Source organism: Paramacrobiotus metropolitanus, unplaced genomic scaffold (assembly GCF_019649055.1).
Source record: "Paramacrobiotus metropolitanus isolate TYO unplaced genomic scaffold, Prichtersi_v1.0 Parri_scaffold0000033, whole genome shotgun sequence".
NCBI lineage: Eukaryota > Metazoa > Tardigrada > Eutardigrada > Parachela > Macrobiotidae > Paramacrobiotus > Paramacrobiotus metropolitanus.
Genome location: NW_026570253.1, coordinates 93,922 through 121,528, shown reverse-complemented (window position 1 = coordinate 121,528; position 27,607 = coordinate 93,922). Strand labels below are relative to the sequence as shown.

The 27,607-nt window shown below is 45.4% G+C and overlaps 2 protein-coding genes across 5 annotated transcripts; one reads left to right on the top strand and one right to left on the bottom strand.

Moving 5' to 3' along the window:
* Positions 1–491: 491 nt before the first annotated feature.
* LOC129589127 (uncharacterized) lies at positions 492–23,247 on the bottom strand. Of its 2 annotated transcripts, XM_055483671.1 has the most exons (32): positions 22,868–23,247; positions 21,023–21,194; positions 18,862–18,961; positions 18,687–18,738; positions 18,473–18,546; positions 17,966–18,248; positions 17,312–17,407; positions 16,756–16,878; positions 16,346–16,510; positions 15,559–15,726; positions 15,298–15,495; positions 14,139–14,448; positions 12,250–12,349; positions 11,808–11,981; positions 11,610–11,700; positions 11,268–11,387; positions 9,394–10,892; positions 9,110–9,238; positions 8,804–9,038; positions 8,197–8,467; positions 7,999–8,095; positions 7,796–7,857; positions 5,840–7,508; positions 5,015–5,420; positions 4,407–4,672; positions 3,868–4,225; positions 3,269–3,379; positions 2,932–3,104; positions 2,567–2,701; positions 1,884–2,448; positions 1,276–1,475; positions 492–1,144 (listed from the first exon to the last, which is right to left on the bottom strand). In XM_055483671.1, the coding sequence occupies exons 2-32, from the start codon at positions 21,031–21,033 to the stop codon at positions 665–667; spliced, it is 8,721 nt and encodes a 2,906-aa protein (XP_055339646.1). In that variant the 5' UTR covers positions 21,034–21,194; positions 22,868–23,247; the 3' UTR covers positions 492–664. The 2 variants fall into 2 exon arrangements, with proteins under 2 accessions (XP_055339646.1, XP_055339645.1); XM_055483670.1 differs by having other exon boundaries at positions 15,298–15,726.
* Positions 23,248–24,314: 1,067 nt separating this feature from the next.
* On the top strand, positions 24,315–27,493 carry LOC129589129 (major facilitator superfamily domain-containing protein 9-like). 3 transcript variants are annotated; one of them, XM_055483676.1, is made up of 5 exons: positions 24,315–24,446; positions 24,520–24,682; positions 25,225–25,570; positions 25,801–26,341; positions 26,802–27,493. In XM_055483676.1, exons 3-5 carry the CDS (start codon positions 25,281–25,283, stop codon positions 27,264–27,266), a joined length of 1,296 nt encoding a protein of 431 aa, XP_055339651.1. In that variant the 5' UTR covers positions 24,315–24,446; positions 24,520–24,682; positions 25,225–25,280; the 3' UTR covers positions 27,267–27,493. The 3 variants fall into 3 exon arrangements, with proteins under 3 accessions (XP_055339651.1, XP_055339652.1, XP_055339653.1); XM_055483677.1 differs by lacking the exons at positions 24,315–24,446; positions 24,520–24,682 and adding an exon at positions 24,718–24,771; XM_055483678.1 differs by lacking the exons at positions 24,315–24,446; positions 24,520–24,682 and having other exon boundaries at positions 25,402–25,583.
* The last annotated feature ends 114 nt before the right edge of the window (positions 27,494–27,607 follow it).

The following is a 27,607-nucleotide window of genomic DNA, read 5'->3' as shown; positions in this document are numbered from 1 at the left end:
CGTGCTTGAGTCCACCATCGCTTTGTGCGACGCATAGTAACGCAGCACTGTTACTCACAAGCGATATTTTATTCAAGCTTTACGACAAAAACTGTTTAAAAGCGAGACGGTGACAGTCACATGTTCCTGTTTTCTCCGACAATGGCCATTCTTCGGAGTTTCTTTATTACGGAACGACAAACTACAATTCGGGTCGGGTGTGCACGTGGCCGACCATCACCGGCACTTGTAGTGCCTATTACTCGCACGGACATCCATCCCAGCATATTGGCAATTTTGTTGGGTAATGTGTTCCAATGGGCATTAGATTGCATCAAATTCAAGGCCGTTTCAGTTTCTCGACGAGAGGAGAACTCGGATGGTCAAAATCTTGCGCTTTGTACAATGTGGTGTGCGATTATCGTAACCGTATATGTGCACGTCATTAGCCATTCAGCATCGCTAAAAAGCCCTTTCCGGAACTGCCGCCGTACGTGGCTGCTTATAATATGCGAAAAATCTTGTATCCTTTATTTGTTAATCAGTATGTCTTTTGGGAAACGTGTGGCAGTTACTGCTCATGTTCATAAACATTTCCTTGTTGACCGTCGCCATTTCGCTTAATATACAAAACATTTGCGCATTAAGGTCATCGAGTACATCAAAGACAATCATATGCGCACGATCACGTGCTGAACTTGTCGGGAACCTGCGTCCAGCGGCGCTGACTAGGCATAAAATAGAAATCAGCCGGGCGCTGGTCGCGCAGATCCTCCACCTCGCCCCAGTCTTCGTCCTCCTCTTCCTCCGCCTCTCGCACCTTCTTCACCTTGCGCGAATCCGTACTGCTGTAGGTGGTCAGCGTACGTTCGCTCTCCTCGGCGCTGAGCCGCTGTCCCACCACCCCCACCGAGCCCTTGCTGGGCTTCCGCGGCTGGTGGTCGAAGTAGTCGGGAGGCGGCAGACTTCCGCTCATCTGCGAGATCATCCCGCTGGATTGCCGCAGCGGCCGTTTCGGCTCCGAGTGAACGAGGTCGTAGGGCGGCTGCGGGAGACCGTAGTGCTGTCGCGGTTGGAGGGAGCCCGGGCGACTATGAGAATGAGGATGCGAGTGGGCGCGGGAGGAGACTTCCATGGCAGCGGCAGCGTCCAGACTCTGTTTGCGCTGGAAAATCATTCTGATTAGCACAAAGCACATGCGTCGTTCTGTAGATTCTACCGCTGTTTGGTCGCAAATGTGGAAATTTGAGAAACGTTTCGCTACGCTATCTGTACGTCAGAAAAGGAGTAGCTTACCGTTCGTTCTCGGTGACGTTGAATGCGAGATTTCCGGTCGTACCACACTTTGCCGAAAGCCAGTAACAACAAGATAACAATGATTCCGCAAACACCGCCAATGATGGCATAGGTGCGCACTTCCGACTCGGGAGCCTTGTTGCCCATCGCCACGGTGGTGGTGTCTGAGGACGCAGTCGGAACACCGTTCATAAACAGCTCTACAACACCAGCCAACAATAAAATTAGCACCACAAACAAATCCAAACACAAACGTATGCAAGAACACTTGCTTTAGCGGACTTAATTTCGCAGTGTAAAAGGTGGTGTTTTATCTGCGTACCAGTAGGTGTGCTTTATACAATAACAAACTACTCGCACAAGTCTTATGGTAGTTTCGAAACCTCCACGATTTTGCCAAATTTCATAAATGTATGAAATTAAAGATGTTACTATGTACTGATGTACAGGTTACAAATAACTTTTTAGTTTTAGTGTCTAAAAACAAACAGCTAGCTGCATGGATTCACTTTTAAGTAGGTGTGAGCTTATTAAATGTTCAGAAAGCTGATAAGCAGTTCATTAAGCCAGTGAAGCAGCACTCAGCTAACGAAATCAACGGCGCTTACGTTCTGCGTTAGAAATGGTGAGACTGTCGGGATCCACAGTGAAGGACGATGTTCCCAGCTGATGACGTGTTTTGACGGTGCTCACCAGGATCTCCCGCATGGTTTTGGCGGCGGCTGTTGAAGTCTGATTGGCCGTGGGATCAATGACGATCTCCACGTCGACGACGACACTCCCTGGCCGCATACTCAATACCCGCGTCCCCCGGAAGCCCGGCGTACTGCCCAGCAGTTTCCTCATAGACGCGCTGACCTCCGCTTCCAGCTTCTTGAAGCCGGCACTACTGCGTGAATCCATCTCCGGCGTCCAGCTGCGGTCGACGATGCGAAAGGTGACCACCATGCGGCGCGCCACGTCCACACTGCAGCTGCGCACGCAGATGCGCCCGGAGCTGATCTTGGGCAAGGCTTTCTGACTGTGCGCTTGGATCCCACCGTAGCTGTCGTAGGCACCGCCCACCACGGGGAAAATAAAGAACGGGCACTTCTGATCGCCAAAAATGTAGTCCTGTGCGTTGACGTCGGCAGTATCGCGTTTGCGGGTGAATTCAATTACTTGGTAGCCATCCTGCGCAGAACAAAATCGCTGCATGTGATATGAATAAATATAATTCCGTTCATACTTTCGGTTCAGTTTTATTATTTTTCTGTGTATATTTTGAGGTAGCGCCGTGGGGATGAACTACCTCTTTACGACCGGCAACATCGAAGACGTCCTGCTCGTCATCCATGGGCGCGCCCAGATTGTCCACGCAGTGCCGGTCAGTGACGACCACCGAGTTCTTTGACGTTACCCATCCGATCACGGCGTCCGCGTTTTTCTGTAATCAGAACATACAGTTGCAGTTGCCTTATTGCAGATGCATTCCTAACAAAATGCAGTACGTATACTGCTTTCAGTAAAATGATTGTTTACATACACAGATCTACAAATTGTTCAGCAGAATCCATTTTTAAAAATTTAAAATTTTATGCTCGTAGGTTTGCACAGGTTTCGGTGAGTGGAGTGGGTTGGAACTCTGAGTGTCAAACAACATGCAGCGGCACTGACCATGGCCATGTCGTCGTTGAAGCCGATGCCGGTCCAGCCGGCTGCTTTAGCCTTGACCACGAAGCGGATGGCGTCTGCATCGTCCAGGAAATTCCACGAAGCGACGTAGATGCAGTTGGGCTCGGCGCAGTTGTCCGGATACTTCCACGTGCCCTCACACGGCAGATAACTCGCTGCAACAACGTCCCGTTTCCAGTTAAAGGTTTATGTCGACCATGTTCATGTTTGTAATCAGCAGTAACAGTGATTAGTAACAGTGATTAGTGACAGTTATCACAACACCGGAAGTCATACTGCTGTGATTTGTTAGTGTAATGATTTTGGTCTGCGCACTTACGTATGCTGATGGTAGTGCTTTCTGTTGTGGTGGTCGGTTGAAGCGTGGCATTGGAATTTTGTCCCGCTGGCAAGTCACTTTGCATTCGTTTCTCGGACGGTTTACCAACATCTGTTAAAAAGACACCATTTTTCTATAACGGTTACCAACAAAAAAGGTAGCGTAACGATTAATACTGAGCGCCATAAGCTGCGAACCAGAAAACACGCTTTCGAAAGAACATTAAACTGTGTTTGAGATAGCAAAAATTTTGTTTAAATTCTAAAAACACCTTCTGTAAAGCGATCAGACAAGCGATAAAAGTTTTACTCTGCTCAAAATAAGTGGCTAAGTAAGGTAATTACACCGGCAATGTTACTTGCTTGGTAATGCTTGGTAATGTTACAAACCGTATAAAACAACCGAGCGTATGTATACATTCGCTATACTCTGGGAAAAATCAAAAAAGTTTTCCACTTTTAAACGGGCAGAATCAATTTTAGCAGGAAAGTTAGCTGTTAGTATTTTCATCAAACTTGCAAGAGGCTATAAGATCATATCTCTAACACGGACAGCGCGAACAAAATATCTGTTAGCACTGGATCGTGCTGGAGACTCACCTGGTGTACTCATCTGCGCCGCGCACTGCGACGTGATGCAGACCCGCTTCTGACTGATCTGCGCGACTGCCTCGTGTTTGCTGATCATGAGGGCGTCGGCATTGAAGTCGCCGCCCTTCACCGGGAACAGCAGGTAGGCACAGGCGTCGTCGGTGAACTGGAAGTCATTCTTGTCCTTCGTCAGTCGCCGGCGGGTGAAGGTCAGCTGCGTGAAGCGCTCGTTTCGCCGAGCAGTGAGGTTCTTCCCATCCTGTATCATATCACGCACCGGCTGCTGGCGGCCTTCCGGCGCTTTCGCATCGATCAGCATCCCTTTGCCGTCCTCGCCCACCCACCCGTAGAACATGTCGGCCAAAGACTGCGTCAAAACAACATTCACTGAAGTTTAGCCTACGTTATTTGTAATTCCTTCTACTTTGTAATTATATTGTAACAGTCCTATTGGATTTTGTTAGGTCCCACTGTTTTTCAACAAAAGCATAAGCTGACACGTCACAACGGAGAAATAACGGTAACGGTTTTGGTAACGGTAGACGTACCATGAGTGACTTATCGTTGAAGCCGATGCCAGTCCATTTGTCAACATCGGCGCTGACAATGTCGAACTTAATTTCGTCGGTGGCCGGCAAATACTCCCACTGTGCCACGTACTGGCATTTGTCCTCCAAGCAACCGTCGGGATATCGGAACTCCCCTGCACAGACCAGCGCCTTCTCTGAGCTGGAGTTGCCGTCTGCGCCGGCAGCTTTGGTGCCGGCCAAAACCGCCGTTTTTGCTACGGAGGGGCTGCGATTGGCGGCAGCCGCTATAGTCAAAAAAATTAACGTGCAATAAGCGAATTAACGAACGACTGGGATTACTACCTCGTATAAACGCTTGGGTTACAGGCTCAGTGTTCGTATGATTATGATATCACATAGTAACTTGAAAGTGCAACCAGTGAAATGTGTCCACAGGCGCCTGCTTGTACAACACTCGTACTCTTGCTGAGCACAAATAAAATTTGTTTAGATTCTCACTGTTATATTTATTAGAATTTAGTGTTTTATATGAACAATTTGTTGACTGAAAAAAACTCCTCGGTTTAAAGTTAACGTTATGAATGCCACAGGAACAGCACAGACAGAGTAATTCTCACGGTACGTACTGGTGGGAACGGTGGTCGTCGTGGTAGCTACGGTCGTCGTCTCCCGTAAGGCTGCTAGTTGCTCGGCATTGCAGCTGGCGATGCAGATCTTCATGGGACTGACGATGGGCGTTCGTCGGTGCTTGGCGATACTCCCGGTACTCATGCTCTCGGAGAAGGTGGAACCCATGATGGGGAACTTAAAGTAGGGACAGCGACCGCGGCCGAACTCGTAATCGTACTTGTCGCCGGTGGCCAGTTTGCGGGCAAAGTGAAAGAAAGCGCGGTTGCCGCGTCGACCGCCTTCGATAACGCGGATGTTGTCGCTAAAGTCCTTGACCGGCGCCGTATAGTCCTTGGCGTAGGCATCCACCATTTTTGGTATCCCAGTGGACCGGATGAACCCATAAATAATGTCCGAATCGACCTGCCCATTAATCACGTTTTTCAGCTTTGTAACATTATTAATGTACTTGTAAATTGTTAATACTATACTAAGTTTTTAAACTACGAGTACTGAAAATGCTACGAGTAAGTATATGGATGGGCCGATGGCCTGTCGTACAACAGCGTCATACAAAAACTCTGAGGAAGGTTAAATAGGGGTATCCCTGGATGAAGTGACTCTGCTACATTATGCGCACTTTAAAGTTCAGCTTATTATTGCAATACGCAACCGAAACGCTGTGTTTGATACTATGCCTTTGTAATAACACGGCACAGGGTTTGCACGCGCTTGCAAATGCAGAAATATAACGTAAAAGCCAAATCTTGACGGATGAAACAACCAAGAAACGGCAACACCATCGTTACCAAAGCCGTCAATGCCAAATTTCAAGTACTGACCATATGCCGATCATCACCGAAGCCAATCCCAGTCCACAGATCCGGTGTCCCGGTCTCAATGATGAACTCCACTTCGTCCACATTACTGCCCGGCCGCCATGTGGCCATATACAGACACTGCTCTTTCTCGCAGCCGGACGGGAAGCGAAAGTTATCCCCGCACAGCGGATCTTTTCCCAGCTGTCCCTGGTCATTCTCACTAAAAGTCAACGCCTGCGCAATCCGAGTGGTGTTGTCCAGTGCACTACGAGTAGTGCTCCTCGGGGTAGGCGGCGCCGTCACCCGCACACCAATAGTCTCCGAGGCCGACCCCATAAACACATCGCCCCGGGTGGTCCAGGGAGTGTACTTGGGCGGCGCACTGGGATCTGGGAGGATGAATGGGATAGCCACCGATGAAGAAGTATCAAACTCCGGTGGAAGATTGCTTGGACGCGTCACGGAGATGGTGCCCGTGGGCGGCTGGCTAGGCTTAGTAGCCGTGTCAGGACGGGTGGAGGATGACATGCTCAGTAAAATCTGTTTGAACATATCGTCGGCGCTGACGCAACCAGGCGTGGTCGGGAGGGGTCCGATCTGCGCGGCCAGAGGTTCGGAGGGGGCACGGCCCTGTAAATTCACGCCGGTAACAGTGTTGTCCGAGCTTTTAATCTCCGGTCCATCTTGGCGCGGCTCCGAATGCATCACGCCACTGCCCTTGGGCGGGAGCACCAGGATCGAAGGGACAGTCGGTTGGCTGATGGTACCGAGCGGACTAGACGGGGAAGAAAAGGCCGGAGTATTCTGACTGGTAACCGACAATAAGACCGCTCCGGGGGGTGGGGTGAATGACGGAGAGACGCTGGCTAGCGGGGACAGGGTCACATTCTCCGGTTTGCTGTCTAGGACGAGCGTTGCCAGAGCGGCGAGGTTTGCCCCGACGGTCCCGTTGGGACTGCGGACGGTGCTGGTGAACAACAGCGGCGGACTGCTGACCGTTGTTCGCGGTGGCGGCGGCGGCACCGCCACCGGCGGATTGACGACCTCCACAGAAACTCCCGAGAGGCCAGCTTCAGCCAGGATCTTCTGGAGCATTTCCTCCGGCGAGGGAGTGGTCGTAGGACCCCCGGAAAAGGTTGCGTTGTCCAGCATCCCCGCGGTTTTCGTGCGGTAGGTCAGATTGGATACTGGGCTGGGTTTGGTAGAGCGTCGAGGCGCCGTAGGCCTCAACGTGTAGTTGGTCGTATGCCAATTGATGGGGCGAAAGTTCAGAGTCCTGTCGGTAGAAAACGACTGCGTGGAGTAGGTGGTTATTCCCCTCGATGTCATGGTGATGGAAGAGACAAAGCCGGGGTCAAGGAAGATGGCTTTCTGGTCCAGAAAGTTGAAGGGGCTGTTGCGGGTGGCGTTGGAGGGTTTGCGGCAGGCGCGAATGCAGATGCGCTGATCGGAGACCACGGGTGTATCTTGGTGTTTATCAATGACCTCGCTTAGTTCATCGTAGGTGCCGCCGAAGACCGGGAAAATGAGGTACGGGCAGTTAGTGTCGTTGAACTGGTAGTCGCGTTCGTCCAAGGTAAGGCGTTTGCGGGTGAAAGTGATCATCTGCGTGCCGTAGCGCACGGTCCCGCCCAGCCGGCTAATGTCTTGTTGCAAATCGCGCTGGGGCTCGGTGTGGCCGGTTGACCATCTATATAGAAATATAAGCTCAATATAATTTATATAAAATACTGTCAATAAAACAGTTGATTCGTCAAGCCATCTCACACAATACACCTTTTCGTGGGGAACGTGCACTGTTTTTCGCAGATCTCATGAATGTACACAGCAGACTTTTTGGCTTGTATAAGGGCCGCGATAACTGCCGTTAACCTAACACCCTACCACTCACTCGGACGTACTTACTATCCAGTTACGCACAACTACGTTTAGAAGAAGTCCCTTCATATCAGTACCCAGTGATTCTACTATCTTTACCTATCGGTGATAGTGGCGCGGCCCTCTCCGCCGACCCATCCGACGATCATATCCGAGTACGGCTGCAAATATGAGTGAAATATTCCACAAATGTTACAACACTACAAATTACAAATTAAAGATTGCGTTACAAGTGTTACATCATAACCGATATAATAAAAATTCTTTTTTTCCGCTGGCAAAAAGGTCAAAAGGTCACTCACCATTTCGCCGGTGTCGGAGAAACCAATTCCCGTCCACGTATTAAGGCGATTCGACAGTATGAGGAAGTTAATCTCATCTCGATCCGGAATATAGTCCCTAATTAATTAAAATGCAGAATTTACTACTGAAATGCAATAACATGGCGTGCACAGCAAGAGCACATATGTGTCCAGTGTCCACAAAGACGCTAGCCTTACCATTGTGCGACGTAGATGCAATCGGAACCGTTGCAGTTACGTGGGTAGGAGAATATGGCGCGGCAGGGCGTGCCCTCGATGACCGGCAGCAAGGTGGTAGTGGTGGGCTGCACAGTGGTCGGTTGGGTGGTGGGCAGGGTGGTAGACGGCGCCAGCGTTACTGGAACCGTGGGTAAAAACGTGCAGGGCTGCATGCAGATGCGATTGGCGCTCACCACCGGCGTCTGGATATGCTTCCCGATGCGGCCGGACGCCGAATCCACCGATCCACCTACATACCGGTATTCACCGATGTCACAGGTACAGAAAAAAAGCAGTGCGAAAAAAACCGCCTGAGGGATTTGATAGATTTCAGACTTATTAATGCTCCGACAGAACACAACTTTAGCATACACGAGCTTAATTTTCTGATTAATTTAGGTAAGTGATAAAACTTGTGAAAGCCTTAGTGCGGCCAGACGTCTTGACCTTCTAAATCTTATCAAATCCATAACCCGACAGGCGTAAAAACTGCCTATTGCCAAACGATTCCAGTAGCATGCATATAATAAAACAATGCGCTACGATATCTCCACCGATTGCTGGGCGAACTATGTCAAATACTAACCAGTATAAGGAAACAGGAAGTAGGGACAGAGTTTTTCGTCATCCCAGAATGCACCATCCAGCGTCTTATTTCGGCGGAAAGATAATCCCAATAAACCATCTTTCACCCAGCCAACCGGATGCAGAATCTCCTGGTCGGTGTCATTGACTGGTGGATAGTATCCCTCCGCGGTGCCTTGCAGCAGAGCAACGCTCGCATCGCCAGTTCGGTAGCCATAAATGATTTGTGACTGCGGCTGCAGTAATCATACAAAACATACATATAAATTGAGCCCTGTCTGTTTCATTTGAATGATCGCCGACTAACCATCTTTCCATTCGACGAGAAGCCGATCCCCGTCCAGCGATCAGGGTGCGCTGACTGGACAAAAAATTGGATCTCCCCCGATGACACGTTGAATTCCCACATGGCCAGATACTCACATTTTTCTGTGGGCTAGACCAACAACATCCTAATTTATTTTTTGGCGTTTTTTAATGCAAGTATTTATACTTTATATTCATTCGAATATTCAAGTTTTTAAAGAATTTATTCCGTTTAAGCGACTTTATTAATAATATTTTATTTTGTTTGTTTGGATAGATTCTTACACAATCGGGCGGCGATCGCCATTCTCCACGACACTCCGAATGAAATCCCTCCCCCACGGGCGGTCGCTTTTCTGTCGTTGTCGCCACCGTTGTTGTCGTCGTAGAGGACAGCACCGCCACCGGTGCCGGCGTTCTAATGCTGTCGTTTTTTATTAGAAACGCCATACCCAACCCCGTCGGCCCCGTCTTCACATCCGACCCTTTCGTCACACCGGGCGAAGCGGTCACTGTGGACAGCTTTGTTGTTGTCAATGTAGCATTGACAATGGGTTTGGTAGAGGCGCTTAATAACGCCGCGATGGTCTTGCTCCACGTCGATAAAGCAGTTAACCCGGAGCTGGGCGATGTCGTTGTTAGTAAGGGAGTCGTCATCAACGGCGCAGCTGATTGGGCGGTCGTAATGATGGAAGTCAGTGGCGTCGTAGAAGTGTTGACGACAACGATCGCAACTGTTCGCTTGTCGGTAACATTTAATGCTGCCGTTGGTGTCGTCGTTAATATTTTTGTCGTAGTCGGCATCGTTGTCATCGTCGGTGTCGTGGTACTGGTCACAACCTCCGGCTTCTTCGTTACGGGCGCTGTCGCGACTGTAGTCGCATTGTTGACCGAAACGGCAACGCTTATATTTGGATAAAGCGCCGCTTTATGGTCGTCGTGGAACACCTGCTGCAGTATAACTGGGCGCACAACGCTTTCTTCAGCCATCATCAGACTTTCCGTAGTAGTGACAACTAGCGTCGTGGGTGTCGATGGCACTGGTGTAGTTATTGGCTTAGCCGTGGACGCCGTCGTTGTAGTTGTCGGAGTGGCAACGGTCGACGTCGTTACTGGAATCGTCTTAGCGGTTGTTGTTGGCAGCATTGTCGTTGTTGTGGTCGTTGATATTGTTGTTGTTGGTGTCGTCGTTGTGGGCGTCGTCGTTGTGTGTGTCGTTGCTGTTGTCGTCGTGCTCGTTGTAGAAGTCACAGTTGTCGTTGTTGTCGGAGCAGTTGTTGTTGAGCTGACAGTTGTAGGCATCACGGTATTCGTAGTTGACACTGTCGTAGGCACCGCAGTTGGTGACAAAGTTGTACTGGTGGCATTCTGTTCCTCCTGCCCTGGATCAATGTAATCCATGGAATCCTGCTGCGGCGACACCACCAAATCATCCACTTTCTCTTCTGTGGCCATGCTGGTCGTTGTCGTTGGCGTCGTGGCTGTGGTCGTCGTGGAGGTCGTCGAAGTGACCTTTGTCGCTGGATTCGTGGCTCGGCGCACCGGCTGCAGTAGTGCTCGGCCCGCCGCTTTTACTGGAACCTTCGGTTTGGGTTTGGGCTTCTGTGTTGTTTGTCGTTTCGTGGTGGTAGTGGTCGTCTTTTTCGTACTCGTCGTTGTAGGAAGCTCGGTAGTGACCTCTTCCTCGGGGATGAAGATCTCACCGGTCCGCAGTTGTGGCTCGACCGAGCCCATTTGGATTTGCGACATAAGGTCACCCGAGGCATCGCTTTCCTCGGTTTGATCTGTCCAACCAAATTTAAATGAGAACCAGAATTTAAAGAAAATCATAACCAGGGTAACCCCCTTACCAGGAGAAAAGCCCAGACCAGAGCACCAGCACCCCAAAACAGCCCAAGCCAAGTGAAAAACAGTGAGTTGTTGCGATTTTATTGTTAGATTCAGTTGTATGCGACAAACAGAGACCGAAGTACGCAAATTCGCGTTCATTTCAGGGGTTTCACAACAAACAGCAAGTGAAACCGTGAAACATATTACCATCAAGAAGGTTGTAAGCAATCAAGAGAGCATGACAGTGTGAGACAGAGATGAAGGAGACATACAGAGACCAGCCAGAAAAATCACGAGAAGAATGACGCCTAGAGAAGACTGCGACTCACCGGCATCGGAAGTGGGCGTTGTCGTTGTGGACGCAGCGGTTGTTGTTACGGTCTTGCAGGACTGGATGCAGATCTTCGTCTTGGACACCGAAGGAATATATTGGTGTTTGCTGATCACACCTGTTCCACAATTCAAAAATTTTAGCGAAGTAACCAAACCAAATAGTATAAGTAAAGCCAAGCAAACTTAAACTGGCACATTAATGAAAAAGACGAAATTAAAGTTTCACCGCTTACACCTCTTATCTTCAAAAATAATGGATCAAACACAGCACCAGCACCTGTTTTACGCCAAATATACTGGCACCAGCCTGTATATATACCTGCAGTCATAATTCTTACCAGATATCTTATCGAATCGCCCACCATCGACGGGAAATTCAAAATACGCGCAGTTATCCTCCCAAAAATCAAAATTGTCGCTGTCATTGGTCTGCCAAACACCACCGAATCTCCATTAATTAATTCAGATGATATGGATGATCTCACGGTTAATTATTATCAAGTTGGCGAAGGGAGTCAAGAAAAGGGCCTACTGACCTTTCGTGGCCTGGTGAACTCCAGCGTAACGAAAGCGTCGTTGGCACTGCCGGCAATGTTTTGCAGGTACTGTTTCTTGTCCACCTTCGGGGCGCGGTAGCCGTCAGCGTACCGGTCGGTGATCTGCACCTTTCCCTCGTCATCCACCCATCCCACGATTACATCCGAGTTGGGCTGAGGATAATAACTATGAATCTGTCTTATTCCCCCACAAGAAACTTCAAGGCCTTAATTATTCGCTTGTAATTAGTATTTGTCCGTATTTGAAATAATAATTATTGTAAACTCGAAATTTTACCATTATCTTCCCATGTATTTTCATAAATTTGTGAAACTGTGCCCTTACTTAATTTACTGAAAACACTAAGCAATTCGCGATATTGAACACTAAAATTTCGGCAAATAAAATTGATTGGCAGTTTGACAATATTGTGTCACTGACCATGTGCTCGAGAACACTGGAGAAGCCGATGCCGGTCCATTTTTCCCTGGAGCGGGACTGGATTTTAAAATAGATGGAATCAATTTCCTCCAAGTATTCCCTAAAACGAGAGAACGCGAGTCTTGGCTGTGGTCGGCGGAAATACCCATAATATCGAAACAACAGATTCATGTGCCTTCCTTTTATTCATTTCACTTTTTCATGGTTCATTTCACATTCCATTTGATTTCATTTAAAAAATACCTTTTTAACATGCCGAACGCCGACATGTGCGAATAAATTATTTTATAATTCCACCACAAAACAAAACTCTTGCAGTACAAATGCTTGGCAAGCGCAGTGAAAAATAGCGTCGGCAGAGTTACCGCTTATTACACCGTCAACTATCATAACCCATCTTCTCGCTTTCGTTTCGTCCCCTTAAGTAGAGATTCTACCGATTTCGACCTCTTTTCACTGTTCTCGCTGGCGAAATGCGTGTCCTTGTGCTGCATGCTAACTATGCATTTCACCAAACACTATGTTATTTTCACTACATAAGTTAGAAGTTTGAACTCGGTTTGGGTATTTTAAAGTGTAAAAGTTACTGATTTAAAGTCGTTATTTTGCGGACGCAATAACAATTCAAGCAGATTTTTTAAATTTTTCATTCAAGCACAACAATGTGCTCCGATGGAATGACTAAAGTATTGTGGAGCGATTTTTCAAAAAAACCCATCCGGTGCTGCAAAAAACAAACTTTTTTACACCTAAAGTTACTTTTTTTTATTTGTTAAAGAGTACATAAACATTTTCCACGAAAACGCTTCACAATTCTTTTGAAAATGATTTTCTGAAGTCTGATCAAAGTTAGAAATTTTCTGAAACCTTTGCGAATTGTTATTGATTTTAGAAGTTGTTTTTCGAAAATTGTTCAGGATGGGACGAAGAACCTTCTTTTGTACTGCGCTTTCCTTTGGTCTTACCGATTCTGCGCATGCAGTGCCGCCACACTAGATTGTGTGCACACCGAAGAGTGGACTTTGGCCACTCTTTCAGGTGCACTCACGGGACAGCGCTATATCTTTCCATTGTCTAGCGCCTTTGTCATGCTCTATGCGTCCTCACTGTGTAAACATGAGCCTTGTCTGCTCCTACCACACTTGCTAACTGGCATGGTATATAACACCCACAAGCCAAGGCATCTTTCAGAATGAAAGAAGCGCTTCTTGAAGCAATCTTTCTTTCACTGATTTTGACCACAGGTGGCAGTAGTGTAGAAAGATACGCCAGCCCGCCAAATCGCTCCTGGTCGGCAACGAAAAAACTTGAATAACTTTTTTCTTTTCACCGTAATTTTACTAAACTTCCGCCCAGTGATAGATGTAACCCTTCTTATTACAACTGTAGAATTTCGAAAATCTCGTTTTCTATCTTGCGACCATAGTACAAATTCTCCTTAAAACGGTTGCAAGCGCGATCTAGGTTGCCTTCCATTGCTCACGTAAAATTTTATAAAGACAGTGGAATTTTTTTATCCAGTCTCTAAACATCCGCATAAAAAACTCAACTCTCAAAACTGTAATTCGTTCAAAAATGGTCAAAATGTTATCGGTAAAGCTGTAAAATCCGATACAATTGAAATGCTGCGTGCTCTGAGAAATACTCGACGATACAGTAGTTAAAGAGTAGCCATGATTACTTATGCATCTGGAATGGATTACAAACGAATTCGCAGTGGTTAAACAATTATTATTCTAGCAGTTAGCGTATGTTTTCAGACTCCGTTAATCAATATAATAATGCGTTTCTTTCAACAAAATTTCCGCGTGTAAAAGCAAATTTCCGTATGCAAGCAGGAGCAAATTCCCTAGTTAAGTACGTAAGCAAAAATTCTGTCGTTGACTGACCAGTGTGCCACATAACGACATCCGCTGCCGCGGCAGTTGGCCGGCGTCCGCCACTCCCCCACACACGGAGTCCCCAGCTCCTTACTGCTATCGTGCTCATCGAAGAAGTTAATCACTGTCGACCCACGGTCATTCCCGCCGCTGCCGTGATACTTCAGCTGATCCGCCGCATAAAATTCGCCCACATCCGCCGGACTGCCCGTGGGCGCGTATGCGGCAGGATTCTTCTTAAGGCTGCTGGCGTCCGGACCACGGGCGAAGACTACGTGCATGGGACCGGGGATAAAGGCATGATCGGTGGGTTCCAGAGCTGGAGAGAAGAAGATGACAAAGATGAGAACGATGCGCTGCAACTGCATGCTTCCGATGGAAAGTGAGCACGCCGTGCAAATGCCGCGCGGTCTGACATAATTTCGCGATGGTAGTGTGCCGCTAATGCTGCTGTACTGTTTACGTTAATCTGTTAACCATGCCGCGGGCGGTCAGCCGCTTGTTCGGCAGATTCGTTTTTGCGGAAGGCGGCTGAGTTATGTAATCACTTAACGTTAAATAACCTAATTCCCCACTGCACATTGCAAACACCTTAGTCATGAATGAATGTGTGCAGTTAATTATTATTCTGATTTTCTTTTGGCGGATTGTCGTTTTCGATTTACCGTCTGATTCCATCCGGAAGCTCAACAAGACCGATTAAAAAATTAACTAATTATGTTATAATTATGTGATGACGTATTTTAAAGTAACTATTCATTTGTGTTATAAGGATGTACAGAATACTTTGTACACACGTTATAACTTGAAAATCTATTGGTGTTAGAGTCTCGTTCTAACATTCGTATTTTAAACAAAAAAACTGATCAGCCCGCCGAAACCACGACTCAGGAATTGATATGCTTTTAAATAAACAAATGTCGCCATTATCAACAACTGCTTCTTTGTAAAAATTACTTATGTATTCGTTTATATACAAGACTGTAGCCAAATACAAGCCACAGTTTAGTCATTACAGATGTCCCAAAAAGCATAAGATTAATTAATTACTCGAAAGCAAATTTCATAGCAAATGTCGAAGAATGAAATACGAAAACCGAAACATATTAGCAGATGTACCGGTAATGGTTTTTTGGACATGACCAAGAATTACAAAACAGACGCTTACCGGCCAGTGTGCGTATAAAACGCAGCGTCGTCCATCCGTCCTCTTCGTAGACAATCCCGGCCGACAAACTCTCCATACCCCCGTAGAATCCATCCGGTCGCGGGGTGGAGCGGTCACGTGTGTAGTAGTCGCCCACTTGACCGTAGCTGCTGCGCGCAATCCCCACCACCATGTCCGTGCAGTCCATCGGATGCAGCTCTATGCAAACCCTTTCATCAACACTTTCCACCGGAAGTGAGCAACGCTCTGCTGTAAGCGTACCTTCCGCCTGCCGTCGGGGGCGGATGAGAGCGTCGCTGTTGTCGGAGTAGGTCAGGATATCCAGGGAACGGGCTGCCAAATCCAGGCTGTGATTCAGGACGGCGGCTCCATGTGGCCAGTAGGTCTCGTTGGGCAAGCGAGGAAAGTCTTTGCAGTCGGCTGATATATCTACGCCGGGAACAAAGATTTATCTTAGAAATACTAGCAAACATTTCACTAATCCTCCATTTACACATTTTTTCCCCATAGGTGCTGAACTGTGCTGCTGATCATGAAAAGCAACTGTATTGTTTTGGTTTAATGTCATGCGGAAAAGTATATGCCGCTCAACTGCGACCGAATGTTATTTATGTTATTATAGTAATTATTTAGCAAATTGGATTTCACGAACGCCGTATTTAAAAATATGGTGTACAAATTTTCTTTGGAAATAGTTCTAAATAGTCTGCTTATTAAGGTCAATCAAGTTGTAATTCACGTCATAAATGATTAACTGAAAACCACAATCTGTATCTTACGATGTGGTTTTAAAAAGATCCTGCGCGCGTATCAGAATTTAAATATACGGCAGAGAATTTTTTTCGTAAAGCATTAATACAAAGTACTATAAGTAGTACAACTTCATTTATGTCGTGACTCTTTCACTTTAATTAACAGTTATATCAGCTGACTTCAAGTCGCTCACAGAATCCACAGAGAAAACACTATCCAAACTGCGGATAAACACTTTCTTGGTTGCAAGTTGCCACTGCTAAAGAAGTAAATATCGGCAAAACACGTAACGTACCTGCTGGTCGCCAGCCAATGCCGACCCACGAGGTCGATTTGGATTGGACGACCATTTCCATTTCCGCTGCGCTTTTGTCGATCTTCCAGTAGAGATGGAGTTCATCGGCCAGGGGATAGTGCGTATAATAGGCCTTATTGAATACGCGTATTCTCACCGATGAACCTGGAGAGACAACGTCAGACCCAGCCTTCCCAACTTTCTAGTTTCTACGAACCACCGCATTATTCAGTCTAACTCTACACTATCGAAACGTTGAAAATCTTTTTCTGATAGCTGCTATCGCGCCGCGCCATCAGCACGCGGCAATAGGCAACAGTATTATATTTGACGCTGTTGACAATAGGAATCGGTTCACATCTTGGACTGACAATTAACGCTAATGAAATATTGTTTCCTGACTATCTCACCTTGTGCGCATCGTATTCCCTGCCATCCAGAATTGCAGAAGCAGCGCCGTTGGGGCGCTGTATTGCTGCCGATGTTTATGCAGCGTCCATGAAAATTGCAGTCACTATCACGGCTGCAAATTTCTACAACAGACAGTTATATTGTTTACTGATTTAGACCTTGCAGTTGAAAACAATTAGGAAAACAGCATAATAAAAACCAGTAAATACGTTGATGCAATGGTGAATTATAATATTATTAACATGAACCACTTACAAATTAAGATAAGAAGAAAAACAAAGCTTTCAAAAATGCAGAGGGCAGTTTTACCAGAAAATAGTCGATATTTAAATATGTATAACGTGCCATTATTAATGAGGTCATTAAGAATTAATGCAGTGATAGATACGAATTATTTTTACACTTTCAGCGAAAACAGTATTCAAGAATTTTCATTTTTTTCCGGTCGGAATTAACGAGCATAAAAAGCATCGTATCAAATCGTAAAAACCACTCAACAGCACATAAACGCCGGCCCGACACCGGCGTCAACCGCCCACGCACGTCAGCGCCCACCTTTAAACTGGCAGGCATTTCCGGTGTAAAGGTCATCACAAAGACATTCAGTTCCGGTCCAGCTGCCGTGACTAGAGCATTTGAGAGTGCCATCAACTGCAACGCAAGGAGCATTGAAAACATTCAGCGACGGATAAAAACACATTTATGCACTCTGCGCTAGTTGGGTCATCGTTTCGTCATGCACAAGTGGGCACAGTGTAGCAGCGGTCCACTGGCCCGGCCAGTGAAAGTCCGCGTCTCGCTGGCCTATGCTTCGCTGGCCAGGGTGACAAAGACTGCACGATATATACACGTGGAGCCGGCCTTACCGCTGATTTCGGATAATTCCTTAATTGTTGGCGCATTTACAGTCGTAAACAATTAGCAAAGCGGACAAATGATAATTATTATTCCCGCCTAAGATGTGTTAAGGAATATCAGCGACAACGATACCCTAAAACGTATTAAGAAAACCCGAAGATGCCGCAGACAGCCAATCAAACTTATGTGGCAGCTTGGCTAATGTACACCAAGCGGATTGCATAAAATAATTCTTTATCGAGAAATATTCCCCAAACCGCAGTTCTATAATTTTTCGAAGCGAAATTCAAAAAAAATAATAAATCTTAAAAGCCTAGTTTTGCAGCTGCACTGACTGCGAATCAGACGTACTTTGCGGAAGAATCGTGACATCGGCACAGCTGCGGAAGAGGAAGCCGTCGGAATCGCTGGTCCAGTTGTTCCACTGCAGGGCCTGGCGCACAATGCGCAAGGTGCAGTTGTCGCAGCGGAGACTCTTTGGCAGACTGACCGTCCGCGAGATCTCGTTGAGTGGCGCCACTTGCCACTTGAGCACATCGGAGTTTGCGCGCGGCTCCCGACCGGCGAGAGACGCAGGAACTAGGGTGCTGACGCGATCATAATTCGCGTCTAGCAGATCAATACTGTATCCGCCCTGTCACAAGTCCAAACTGTATATACTTCGTATAGCAGATGCAGTAATTTATTAACATCAAGGGAAGACGGTGTCTGAATATGGTGTCTGAATCTTCGTGTTTGCTAACTATGCGATTCAATTGCCAAAAACGGCTTTATACTCGTAGCAATAAAAGGAAGAAATCGAATAAAAAATTGGTGACGTCGTCCCAATGACGAACTACTGTTGTTGTACTAAGTTACCAGGTGCGGATAGGCCGAAGACCACGTGACGTTGATGTCGGTTCCGGATTCCAGATACGTCGGCGCGCTCAGACCTTCAAAATTGTTTCACCAACATTTTAACAATCACCAGTAGAAGTACTGATGAACATTTATTACCGCCTGATCCCTACATAAAAAACTGAGCAGCAATTTATCAGATCTATTCATTTAAGCATCGTGTGTACGCACTCACCTCGTGGCATGCCGCATGGTTCCGGCGTGTCCACGTTATTCAGGTAGTCCAGCTACGCAATACAACAAAAGAACTCACGAATAATTTTTGAGCTAGGAAGCTAACAGAATAAAATAAAAAATGATATGAGAGAATAATTTTCGTTAGATAAAACGGTTGGCTTTAATTAACGCACCGCGTATTTGCGTGCCGGTGGGTATGTTAGGACAATATGGGCACTAATCCAATGAAACAGGTTGCTGACCGTCAGCAAGCGCACGATATACAGATAGCACCTGCAAACACTGATTATTTTATTTCTCACTACTTCAAATGCTTCTACATACCGTAATAATGTGTTCACATAAACCATGGGCGTGCAAATATTAAAATGGTGATAAACATCTCCGGGTTACCACCACGCTTAATAAAGTTAATTAAAATTTGGCAGCGTCATGAAAAGGCTGAGATTCAGGTTGCAAGAGTGACTGCCGTCTGCCGTTATACAAAAAGATAACCCAGCGATGTTTCTATGATGTTCTTAATTTCCCATCGCAGCACAAAGTTCCTTTTTAGTAGATTCCTAATTTTTTAAAATTAGAATTTCATTACTGCATGCACGATGTGCAATATAATAATTATAGTGTCACTGCGTTTGCTGTTAACTGTTATTCTGGCGGCTACATATTGCTCAGTACAGTATCTGTTTGGTCAAATCTGAAAGTCATGGCCGGAAAGTTACGTTCCGAAATAATTTATAGTGATAAAAAAATTTAATTGGTCAGTTTAATTTAGTTTGCGTACTTTTCTATATTGTAGTTGAAGCAGCTATGCCTGTACTGTAATGCCCCGTGCAAAAGTAAAAATAAATATAAACATATGAGCTCTCATTTACGATAGAAGAAGCTTAACTACGGGTAGCTGTTCTCAAAATGAGACACAAACAAAATTTATTCAGTCACTGAGTATTGTACATCCCCCAAGAGTTGTAGATCCCATATACTACCTCAACACTTTCTAATTAGGATTCGATAATGTTTTGTACAAAATAAAAACAAGGGGCAAGATCGAAAATAATACACAAGCAAACAAACAGATGTAACAGACGCTAGCCGAAACCCATGAAATCATTATAACTGTTCGCAATTACAATTGACTCTTCGCATCTGCATTCGGTCGACAAAAAATCGCCACGTGCAGGTCATCCCGTCCATTGTAACCGATTAGCAGTTTTAGCAGTGAACAATCTGGGTCAACACTTGGCTTACGCCGACATCCAACACCGTCTTGCAAACAACACCGCTACTTAAGTAACAATGACATAGCTATTGTGGGCAAAGAAAAAACCTCTGGAAAATGTCAAGTGCGCCCCTGACTCCCGATTCAGTCGGTGAAAATCCCTGCTCATTTAACACAGACGCGTGTGCGTGTTTGCTGCCGTGCTTTACAACAAACAGCGGGATTGAGGAAAGTGACACCCAAAGGCGGTCAGCCATGCGGAAAGAACAACGGAGAAGTACATAAATTATTCGGTTGTGCTCGTATTAACTTTGAAAAATTTATTGCACGATTGACTGTTGTTGGAGTAACCAAAGTCAGTTAAATTCGAAGCAAAATGACTAATTTTGGATCACATCCGGCGAAACATAGTGCGCCGTTATCAAGTTCAAGTTGGAACAGCAACGATTACTTATAATTCAAACAAATTAAATTTAATATACAATCGCAGCACAGCCCATTGTCCCATTTGTCCTACTTTCACATTCACAATTTCACACTATAAACCTTCACATAATGTTAACTAAATCCAGTAGCTTTGAAATCATTTAAACCTGTTTCGGGGTTTTTCAAAAAATTTGCTAGCATGAGCTTATTACGTCTTACTACGTACGGGCAGCACTCAGTAAAATAAAAGGGAACCACAAAAAAAAATTTTCCAAAGTTCTAAAATTCTTTAAAGGATAGTAGATTATTCTCCAGTACATGTATATTTAAAGAAACTTAACAAAAGGAGGTCAACCACAGAAATTTCAAAATAAGCGTTATTTATTCCGTAAACGTAATTTTCACCGTATTGTTGCTGTGACAAAGTGATACAGCGAGCGGCACACTTTCACAGCATCTCAGATTCGCAGTGCGAATGATGCGCGGTGGCGAATCGGTCAGCCAAGAGTCGGCAATTAACCAGACCCAGAACTAACATCAGCCGGCGATAAAAAACTGTCACTCCCGGTCTGTCTCGGTATCACGCGCAGAACGATAATCACGATGAAAATTACGGATTTACTGACAGATGTATCAATTGATGAGCATTTAACTGTACACAGCGAATAGTTGAAGAGTACGTATCTGCGCACCTGTAATCCATGAGAACCTAACCGCTACCGGAAGCACATTCCGCATCCTTATCACACAACGTAAAAATTGCCGAAGGAATTTGCTGATTATTTTGGTGTTATCCCATCAGCAATGTGATCAGTTATATTTCCGTAATTTCCTCATTGGACACGGATATCCGCCTTCGCATTTCTGCAAGCAAGATAGTACAGAATTTAGTAATGCAGATAATATTAATGTATTAATGTTTTGTAAGGTTTTACATAAAACATGACTTTTGCATTAATTAGCAATATTTTTAGATATATGAATACTATTAACACAGTTTTGGATTCCTTTGAGAAATGCTGCTCCGCGATTTGATTTAAAATCCCATATTCATCAGTATATAACAAAACAGGTTTTCAACGGTGCATGTTTTAAACAGCATCATCTGAAAAATTACTTCGCCGGCCCACGTAAAAATCTTGCAATAAAAATGAGTAAGGAGAGTTTAAAAATATTCGGCCATAAAAACCGGTATTAAATGCATTTCGTTTCACCTCAAAGTTAACAAAATCGTTTGGAACAAAAACGTCTTCTAAGTTAGTCTTATGTGCACCTTTTCAAGCAAAAAATCGATACAAATGCTACTACACACGTGAGGCAGATCTACAAGCACATTTAAAAACGCAACTTTTTTGATGAAAGCTTTCTGTTTAAACAATGCGCGCGGCGGTGCAGCCACGGTGTTCCTGACGACAATCCCTTATCACCACTTTCCACCTCTCCAAACACGGATGGATATTGGATTACTATGTCACCAGACACCAGGCCAGGTATTACAGCATACAACGGCATAAAGATGACAATTATTCCGAGCGACAGTATGTATTAGCGCAACGAGACCTGTGGGGATCTGTCTAGCATCATGAATGACAGAATGCACAAAATACAATACAGTATATACCAGCATTAGGCACAAAAGCACTGTATAAGGTCAGTAGGCGCACGCGCTGGATAAATCATAACAAAAATCAAAACAGAAAAAATCCATTTTGTCAAACGTCCTTATGTGTGCATTATATTGCCCACGGCATTGTTCTGGTTTTTATTCAGATTTCCCCAAAACTTGTACCAAGACTTTAACAACAGTTATCGTATCTGGAATATTCGTTTAAAACAGCCATATTTCATGAAAATATAATAATTAAAAAGATGCACGCGTACAGAAACGTAAAGTTAGTCGTGTGCGGGATAACGCCCGGACGCAAAAAAGAGTTGCCCACTGTGGAAGGCATTTTAAGTTGTTATCGGAAGTAAAACAATTTTCATTTATTTTATAAAGAGGTTATCACTTATTGCTCAATTAACAGTCGGCAAAAGTACTGATCATAAGTGTCTGGTTGCAGATTGTTTTTTCTGTCGGCATCCGCTGCGACTCATTAGACGAGTTATTTGTGGGGACAGCTGGACAAGTGCCAACCGCTTTGCTTACAAATGAAGGCAAATTATTTTAATTTTTGCCTTGAACCTGAGCAGTCGCGCGACAGGTTACTTCATAACTTCCATCAACCGGCAGAGTACCCAATCAACGCCACACACAGCGCAGAGATAATGAATTCGGAAACGTTTCGTTTAACAGACATTCATTTATGCAGCTACCTTTAGCATGCTATCCACGACTTTAATTGTCGTCGAAAACAATAATCAATTATCCAATTAATAAGAAAGCCCAAGTATATCAAGAGAACTAGATAGAAATCATCTGATACATAACTGTATAGTATTCGCCTGAAAACGCAACCGGCAAAATAAATCCAAATTCGTGCTCGTGTTAATCAACATAACCTTAACAGCAATTTTTGGCGACAGGTTTCACTCACCGGTTCGAAAGTACTTGTAACAATTACCAAATCACGTTGTTCACACCAATAAACGATGGAAAATAACAGCAAATTAAAATCAAAACAGCGGAAATACGATGCCTCGAAAGAAGACAGTCAAAGCTCAAAATAATCCAATAACGTTCAGCAGGACATGATAAACAATCCTCGAAAACGATCACAACAGGAATACCGGAAGTACCACAGCGTTAGCCTAATTAGGTCAACCATCATTCATACATCATCACTAAATGAAAACCCTTCGAACCGCCACAATAAACAGAAAATGCCGAAAATGCACAACAACATCCATACACTATATTACACGCACTCTGTGTGTTGGCGAACGTCGAAATCAAACTGCAGTGGCCGGTCAGCACCGCAGAACGAGGTGATATTCATTCAAGCTGATATCGACAACGCTAACAGCCGATTCACGCAATTAGCTGCAGGCTGGATATGATTACACACTTTGTCGCTTCATCAGTTTACCTGCTACAGTACTACTCACCAGTGTTTGTTACTGGCTACTGTACAGATGAAACCTTGAGTGATGCGCAGCAAGTTCACCAACCTGCGCCCTCCACGGCTGGGTGTTTTGTCCGTTCGCATGTAACTCCACCTCCGCTGTTATTGCCCAACGTCCTGGAAAACAACACAGAAATATACCTGGTTTCATAATCAGAAAATGTAGGTATTATTTATTCCATGAACTATGTGAATAATTGTGACTATAGTGCGGACGCCGGTTCAAGAGTCAAAAACGCATACAGCTGGCTGTTTAAAATCGATCACAAATAACAGTAGTAAAATGCAAGCCGACAATTATCGTTCCACGGAATGTCACAAACAGTAGTTTACTGATAGTAAAACTTCCAACCGGTTAGAAGTGTAAAGGTCACCGAAATCCTAATCAGAGTAGGTATAAGGTATATGCACACCCCCACACGAAAGTGATGCGGTCAGAATGCGAACGTGCGCATTCTGGATTCGTTTATTCTGCACGATTTCTGAAACTAACGACTTTTAAAAAATCTATGCTATTATATTTTTCTCCTTCAATTAAAAGCCCAGTTGGCTAGAAATTCAATGGTCGAAGTCGATCGGATTTCGCGCCAGCTCCGTTGGAAAATTGGACGTTCTGCAAAGAGCTGTTAAAATGTGCGCAAGCGATGAAACGTCCGTATCTGAGCGCATACCTGGGATGCGATTTAGAGACGACCAACTGACTACATTATAGCAACACTCAAATTTGCGCAAAGTTTAATTGGAAATATACAGAAACACGACCAAATCAGCATAGTTTTTCCGCATCACTTTCGTGCGGGGTACCAGCACCACCAAATGTTACGAGTATACTGCAATGTACGCCGCACCAAAAACAACGCTGGTTGTTTATTTACGTAATTATATCCTCCATCTTAAACTAGTGCTTAACTATCAACCGAGAGTTTGCTACAGGCAACGGTTTCATTTTCAGATTTATTGAATTTGTATACATTAATATTACGTATAAGACTTACAAACTTCACTGACCAGTTTAATTTCAGACACAGACTCGTTTAGCAACGCGCGCGAGGTAACGACATTTAAAATTCCATTTGCAAATTTGTTTAATACCATTCTCTTTATCCCTTTTTATTTTTATCCAGCCCACTACTAACTGCTAACTATGCTAAGGCAGCGCGAAAGGAGCAGATCGGAGCGATCTAAACGCTTTCGGCAGAAGACGAAGCCACCACTCGGAGCGACCTTAACTGTTCTCCCACGGGCCTGAGTCGGAGTCCCACAGTCCCACCCCACCAGGATGCACTTGTATACAGAGAGGGGCCGGTTCAACTGGACACGGAAGCTATTTCAGCCTAAACAGTGTTCCTGTCCAGTGGTACCGGCCCCTTCATCCAGTAGCGACAAATACTGAACTTTTTATAACATCTTTAGTCTATAGTGCTTTGTAATGGAGGAAGTTCATGGTAGCGGCCAACTACAAATTAACACTAGCGCAATCCATTCCATGAGAACCACTGGCAAATGGTAGCTATAGTGCGACGTTGGCAAGATGACCACGCGTACGCAAAGCAAATCGAAATGATAACCTCTAAGTTCCAAATGTGCAAAGTAGTAGTTTCTTCCCATTCCTATCATCATATGATTTTTTGTTGCACTAATTTTTACGAAATTTTTTACGCCGTTCCAGTGTCATCTTTTCGCTAACAAGTGGCTGCAGATTGCAAAAGTTAATCCCAACCAACCAGCTCTCGCAGCTGGTTACGTTAGTTTTCCGTGCTGTTCATCCAGGAAAATTGGAAACAAAATTCTCATTGTTTTGATGTTTTTACAGTTTTGTTTACAATTAGGTAGTAGAGATTGTTACGCAACACCCATACTCTAAAGTAATCCGAAATCTGCGATAATGTTTTCAACGGATGTTTACCGGAGAAAAAAGAGCGCCAGCACCTTGAACGAGAAGCTCCATAATGAGGAACCTGCCCGTGCGAATCCGTCAAGCGATTCGCAGACAGCGCAGTGGAGCGCCCGCATCATCTACCTCATTGCCTTCCTCGATCTCTTCGCCGTGTCCATGCTGACGCCGTTAATCCGGCAGCAGTCGCTGGACGTCGGATCCTCCTTCACCATGGCCGGACTGATGGGCTCCTTGTATGGAGTGTGTCAGTTATTCTCCAGTCCAACCGTGGGCAACTGGTAATGAGAACCAGTGAGTTTACAATAATAACAACTTTCCTAGACTGTATTGGATTCCTGGCCAGCATCGCGATAACAAGCTCTTTGCTTTATTTTTTAGAACATGAAATTTAAGCAGCAAATTAAATAAAAATTTGAGAAATGTTTCTTGCGCTCGGTTAATTTTGTTGCTTTTCTTGAGACTTACTGCTGCATTAATAAACTATTCATTGACGACAATTTTAACCCAGGTCGGACCGGATGGGGCGGAAACGCATTCTCCTCTTCACCACACTCCTAAGCGCCCTGGGCTATCTGCTGCTGTCCCTCTCCTTCTGGCTGCCCCTGCTCTTCCTCAGTCGCATATTGTGCGGCTGCTTCAAGCACACCCAGACATTGTGCAAAGCCTACCTCGCCGACCTGCACAGCGCCGAGGAAGCCGCTGATTCCCACGGCAAACACTCCGGACGCCCTGACACTCCTGCCGCGCACCGCTTCAGCACCTTCATGACCATCTCCAACGCCGGTTTCGTCCTGGGGCCGCTGCTGGGCGGTCATATTGCGCAGCAGGAAAACGGTTTCCAGATGGTGGCTCTGCTGACGGCCATGACGTTCTTCACCATCGCCACGGTGGTGGCCACCTGCCTGCCGGTGGTACATGTGCGCGGCAACGCGGTCAAGCGGGAGAAAAAGCAGGAGGGACACTTTGGGGGGACGCTGTACCACAACTGGGATATTTTCTTATTGCAGCTGCTCATTTCCTTCAGTGTCATGGTTCTTCGGGTGAATTACGTAAGTTACACTATAATCCATTTTTTTAAATTACTTCGCGATAGTAAATTGTCGCTTTTTTAAAGATCATATTAATCTACTTCTTGTCGCTTTTTTAAAGATCATATTAATCTACTTCTGAAGTTAGGTGCCCTGTACTCGTGTAGCATGTTTTAAATAACTACGCTCTGTCAATCTTAATACACTTATGAACGAAAAAATAAGATTTCCGCTGAATTATTTGAAGATAACATTTTACAGGTTTTGCAAACAACACCGGGCGCTTGTAAACACTTTATAATAATATGGGTAATGGGTAAAGACTAAAGAGAAACAGAATATAGAATTAAGAGCTAACACCACTAATTAACTCAGCGTCGCTGTCCAAGTCCAAGTCTAACCTGTCGGTTTCTTTCGCCGATGCAGCTCTGCGAGTCTGTTATATTTGTGTATTCCAGTTTATTTTTCTGGGTTGAGATAGGTGCAGCACGCTAAAGAGCACTTCGGCATGTCGTCCCAGCTCTCCGGCTACTTGACTTCTCTGCAAGCCCTTCTCGGCGTAATTGGGTCGGCCTGCACTTCCGGTTCGCTTATGTCGCGGTATCCTAACAATCATCTCATGCTCCACACCTCCATTCTGACCGGCGTGGGCCTCCTGGCCTCGTCCACCACCACCAACGTGTGGATCTACATTCTTAGCCTGTCGCTGGTCAACTTCGTGGCACCCTTCAGCCGGTTGGCCCACATGACGCAGTTACTGGAGCGCAGTCCCCAGCCCGACCACCACGGAGCGCTGATGGGCGCCAGCCAGTCTGTGGGATCATTCTGCCGGCTGTCCAGTTCGTTTATCAGTGGGCTGGCACAGGATTACTTCGCCTATGGACCGCAGGTGTTGTCGGTGGTGTGCACGACGCTGGGAGTGATGCAGATTTTGTGTATGTACTGATTGCGACTGCTCGGAATTTTGTGCTTTGTCTCCCATTTTCCGGTCCCCGTTCTCGGTTTTCTACCTGTGAATCTGTGATGTGTCTGATTCCGGTGCTTTTGTGGTGATATGCTGTCGTTAAATTACCGCAGTACGAGTATCTGTACGCGTTTACGAAATCTTTTTTGGGAAATGTAATAGTTCTTTCAACAAAAATACTCGATGTTCGTACAAACGCTGTAGGTGGTTATATAATTACATATGTCTACGAGTATGAAAATCTTAGTTGTTTTGGAAAGTTATTCGCTGATAACATCTTTTCGCACGTTTTAACTGTGTGAGCGCCATGGGCGGTACATTTA

Excerpts from the sequence above, each read along its gene's own strand:
- LOC129589127 (XM_055483670.1), bottom strand. Across the intron at positions 18,547-18,686 it reads ACCATGCGGCATGCCACGAG|GTCTGAGCGCGCCGACGTAT; the intron begins GTGAGTGCGTAC and ends ACAATTTTGAAG. Across the intron at positions 9,039-9,109 it reads TCTCGTCGAATGGAAAGATG|CCGCAGTCACAAATCATTTA; the intron begins GTTAGTCGGCGA and ends TGATTACTGCAG.
- LOC129589129 (XM_055483676.1), top strand. The coding sequence starts at position 25,281 with ATGTTTTCAACGGATGTTTACCGGAGAAAAAAGAGCGCCAGCACCTTG. Across the intron at positions 25,571-25,800 it reads AGTCCAACCGTGGGCAACTG|GTCGGACCGGATGGGGCGGA; the intron begins GTAATGAGAACC and ends ATTTTAACCCAG. Across the intron at positions 26,342-26,801 it reads TGGTTCTTCGGGTGAATTAC|GTGCAGCACGCTAAAGAGCA; the intron begins GTAAGTTACACT and ends GGGTTGAGATAG.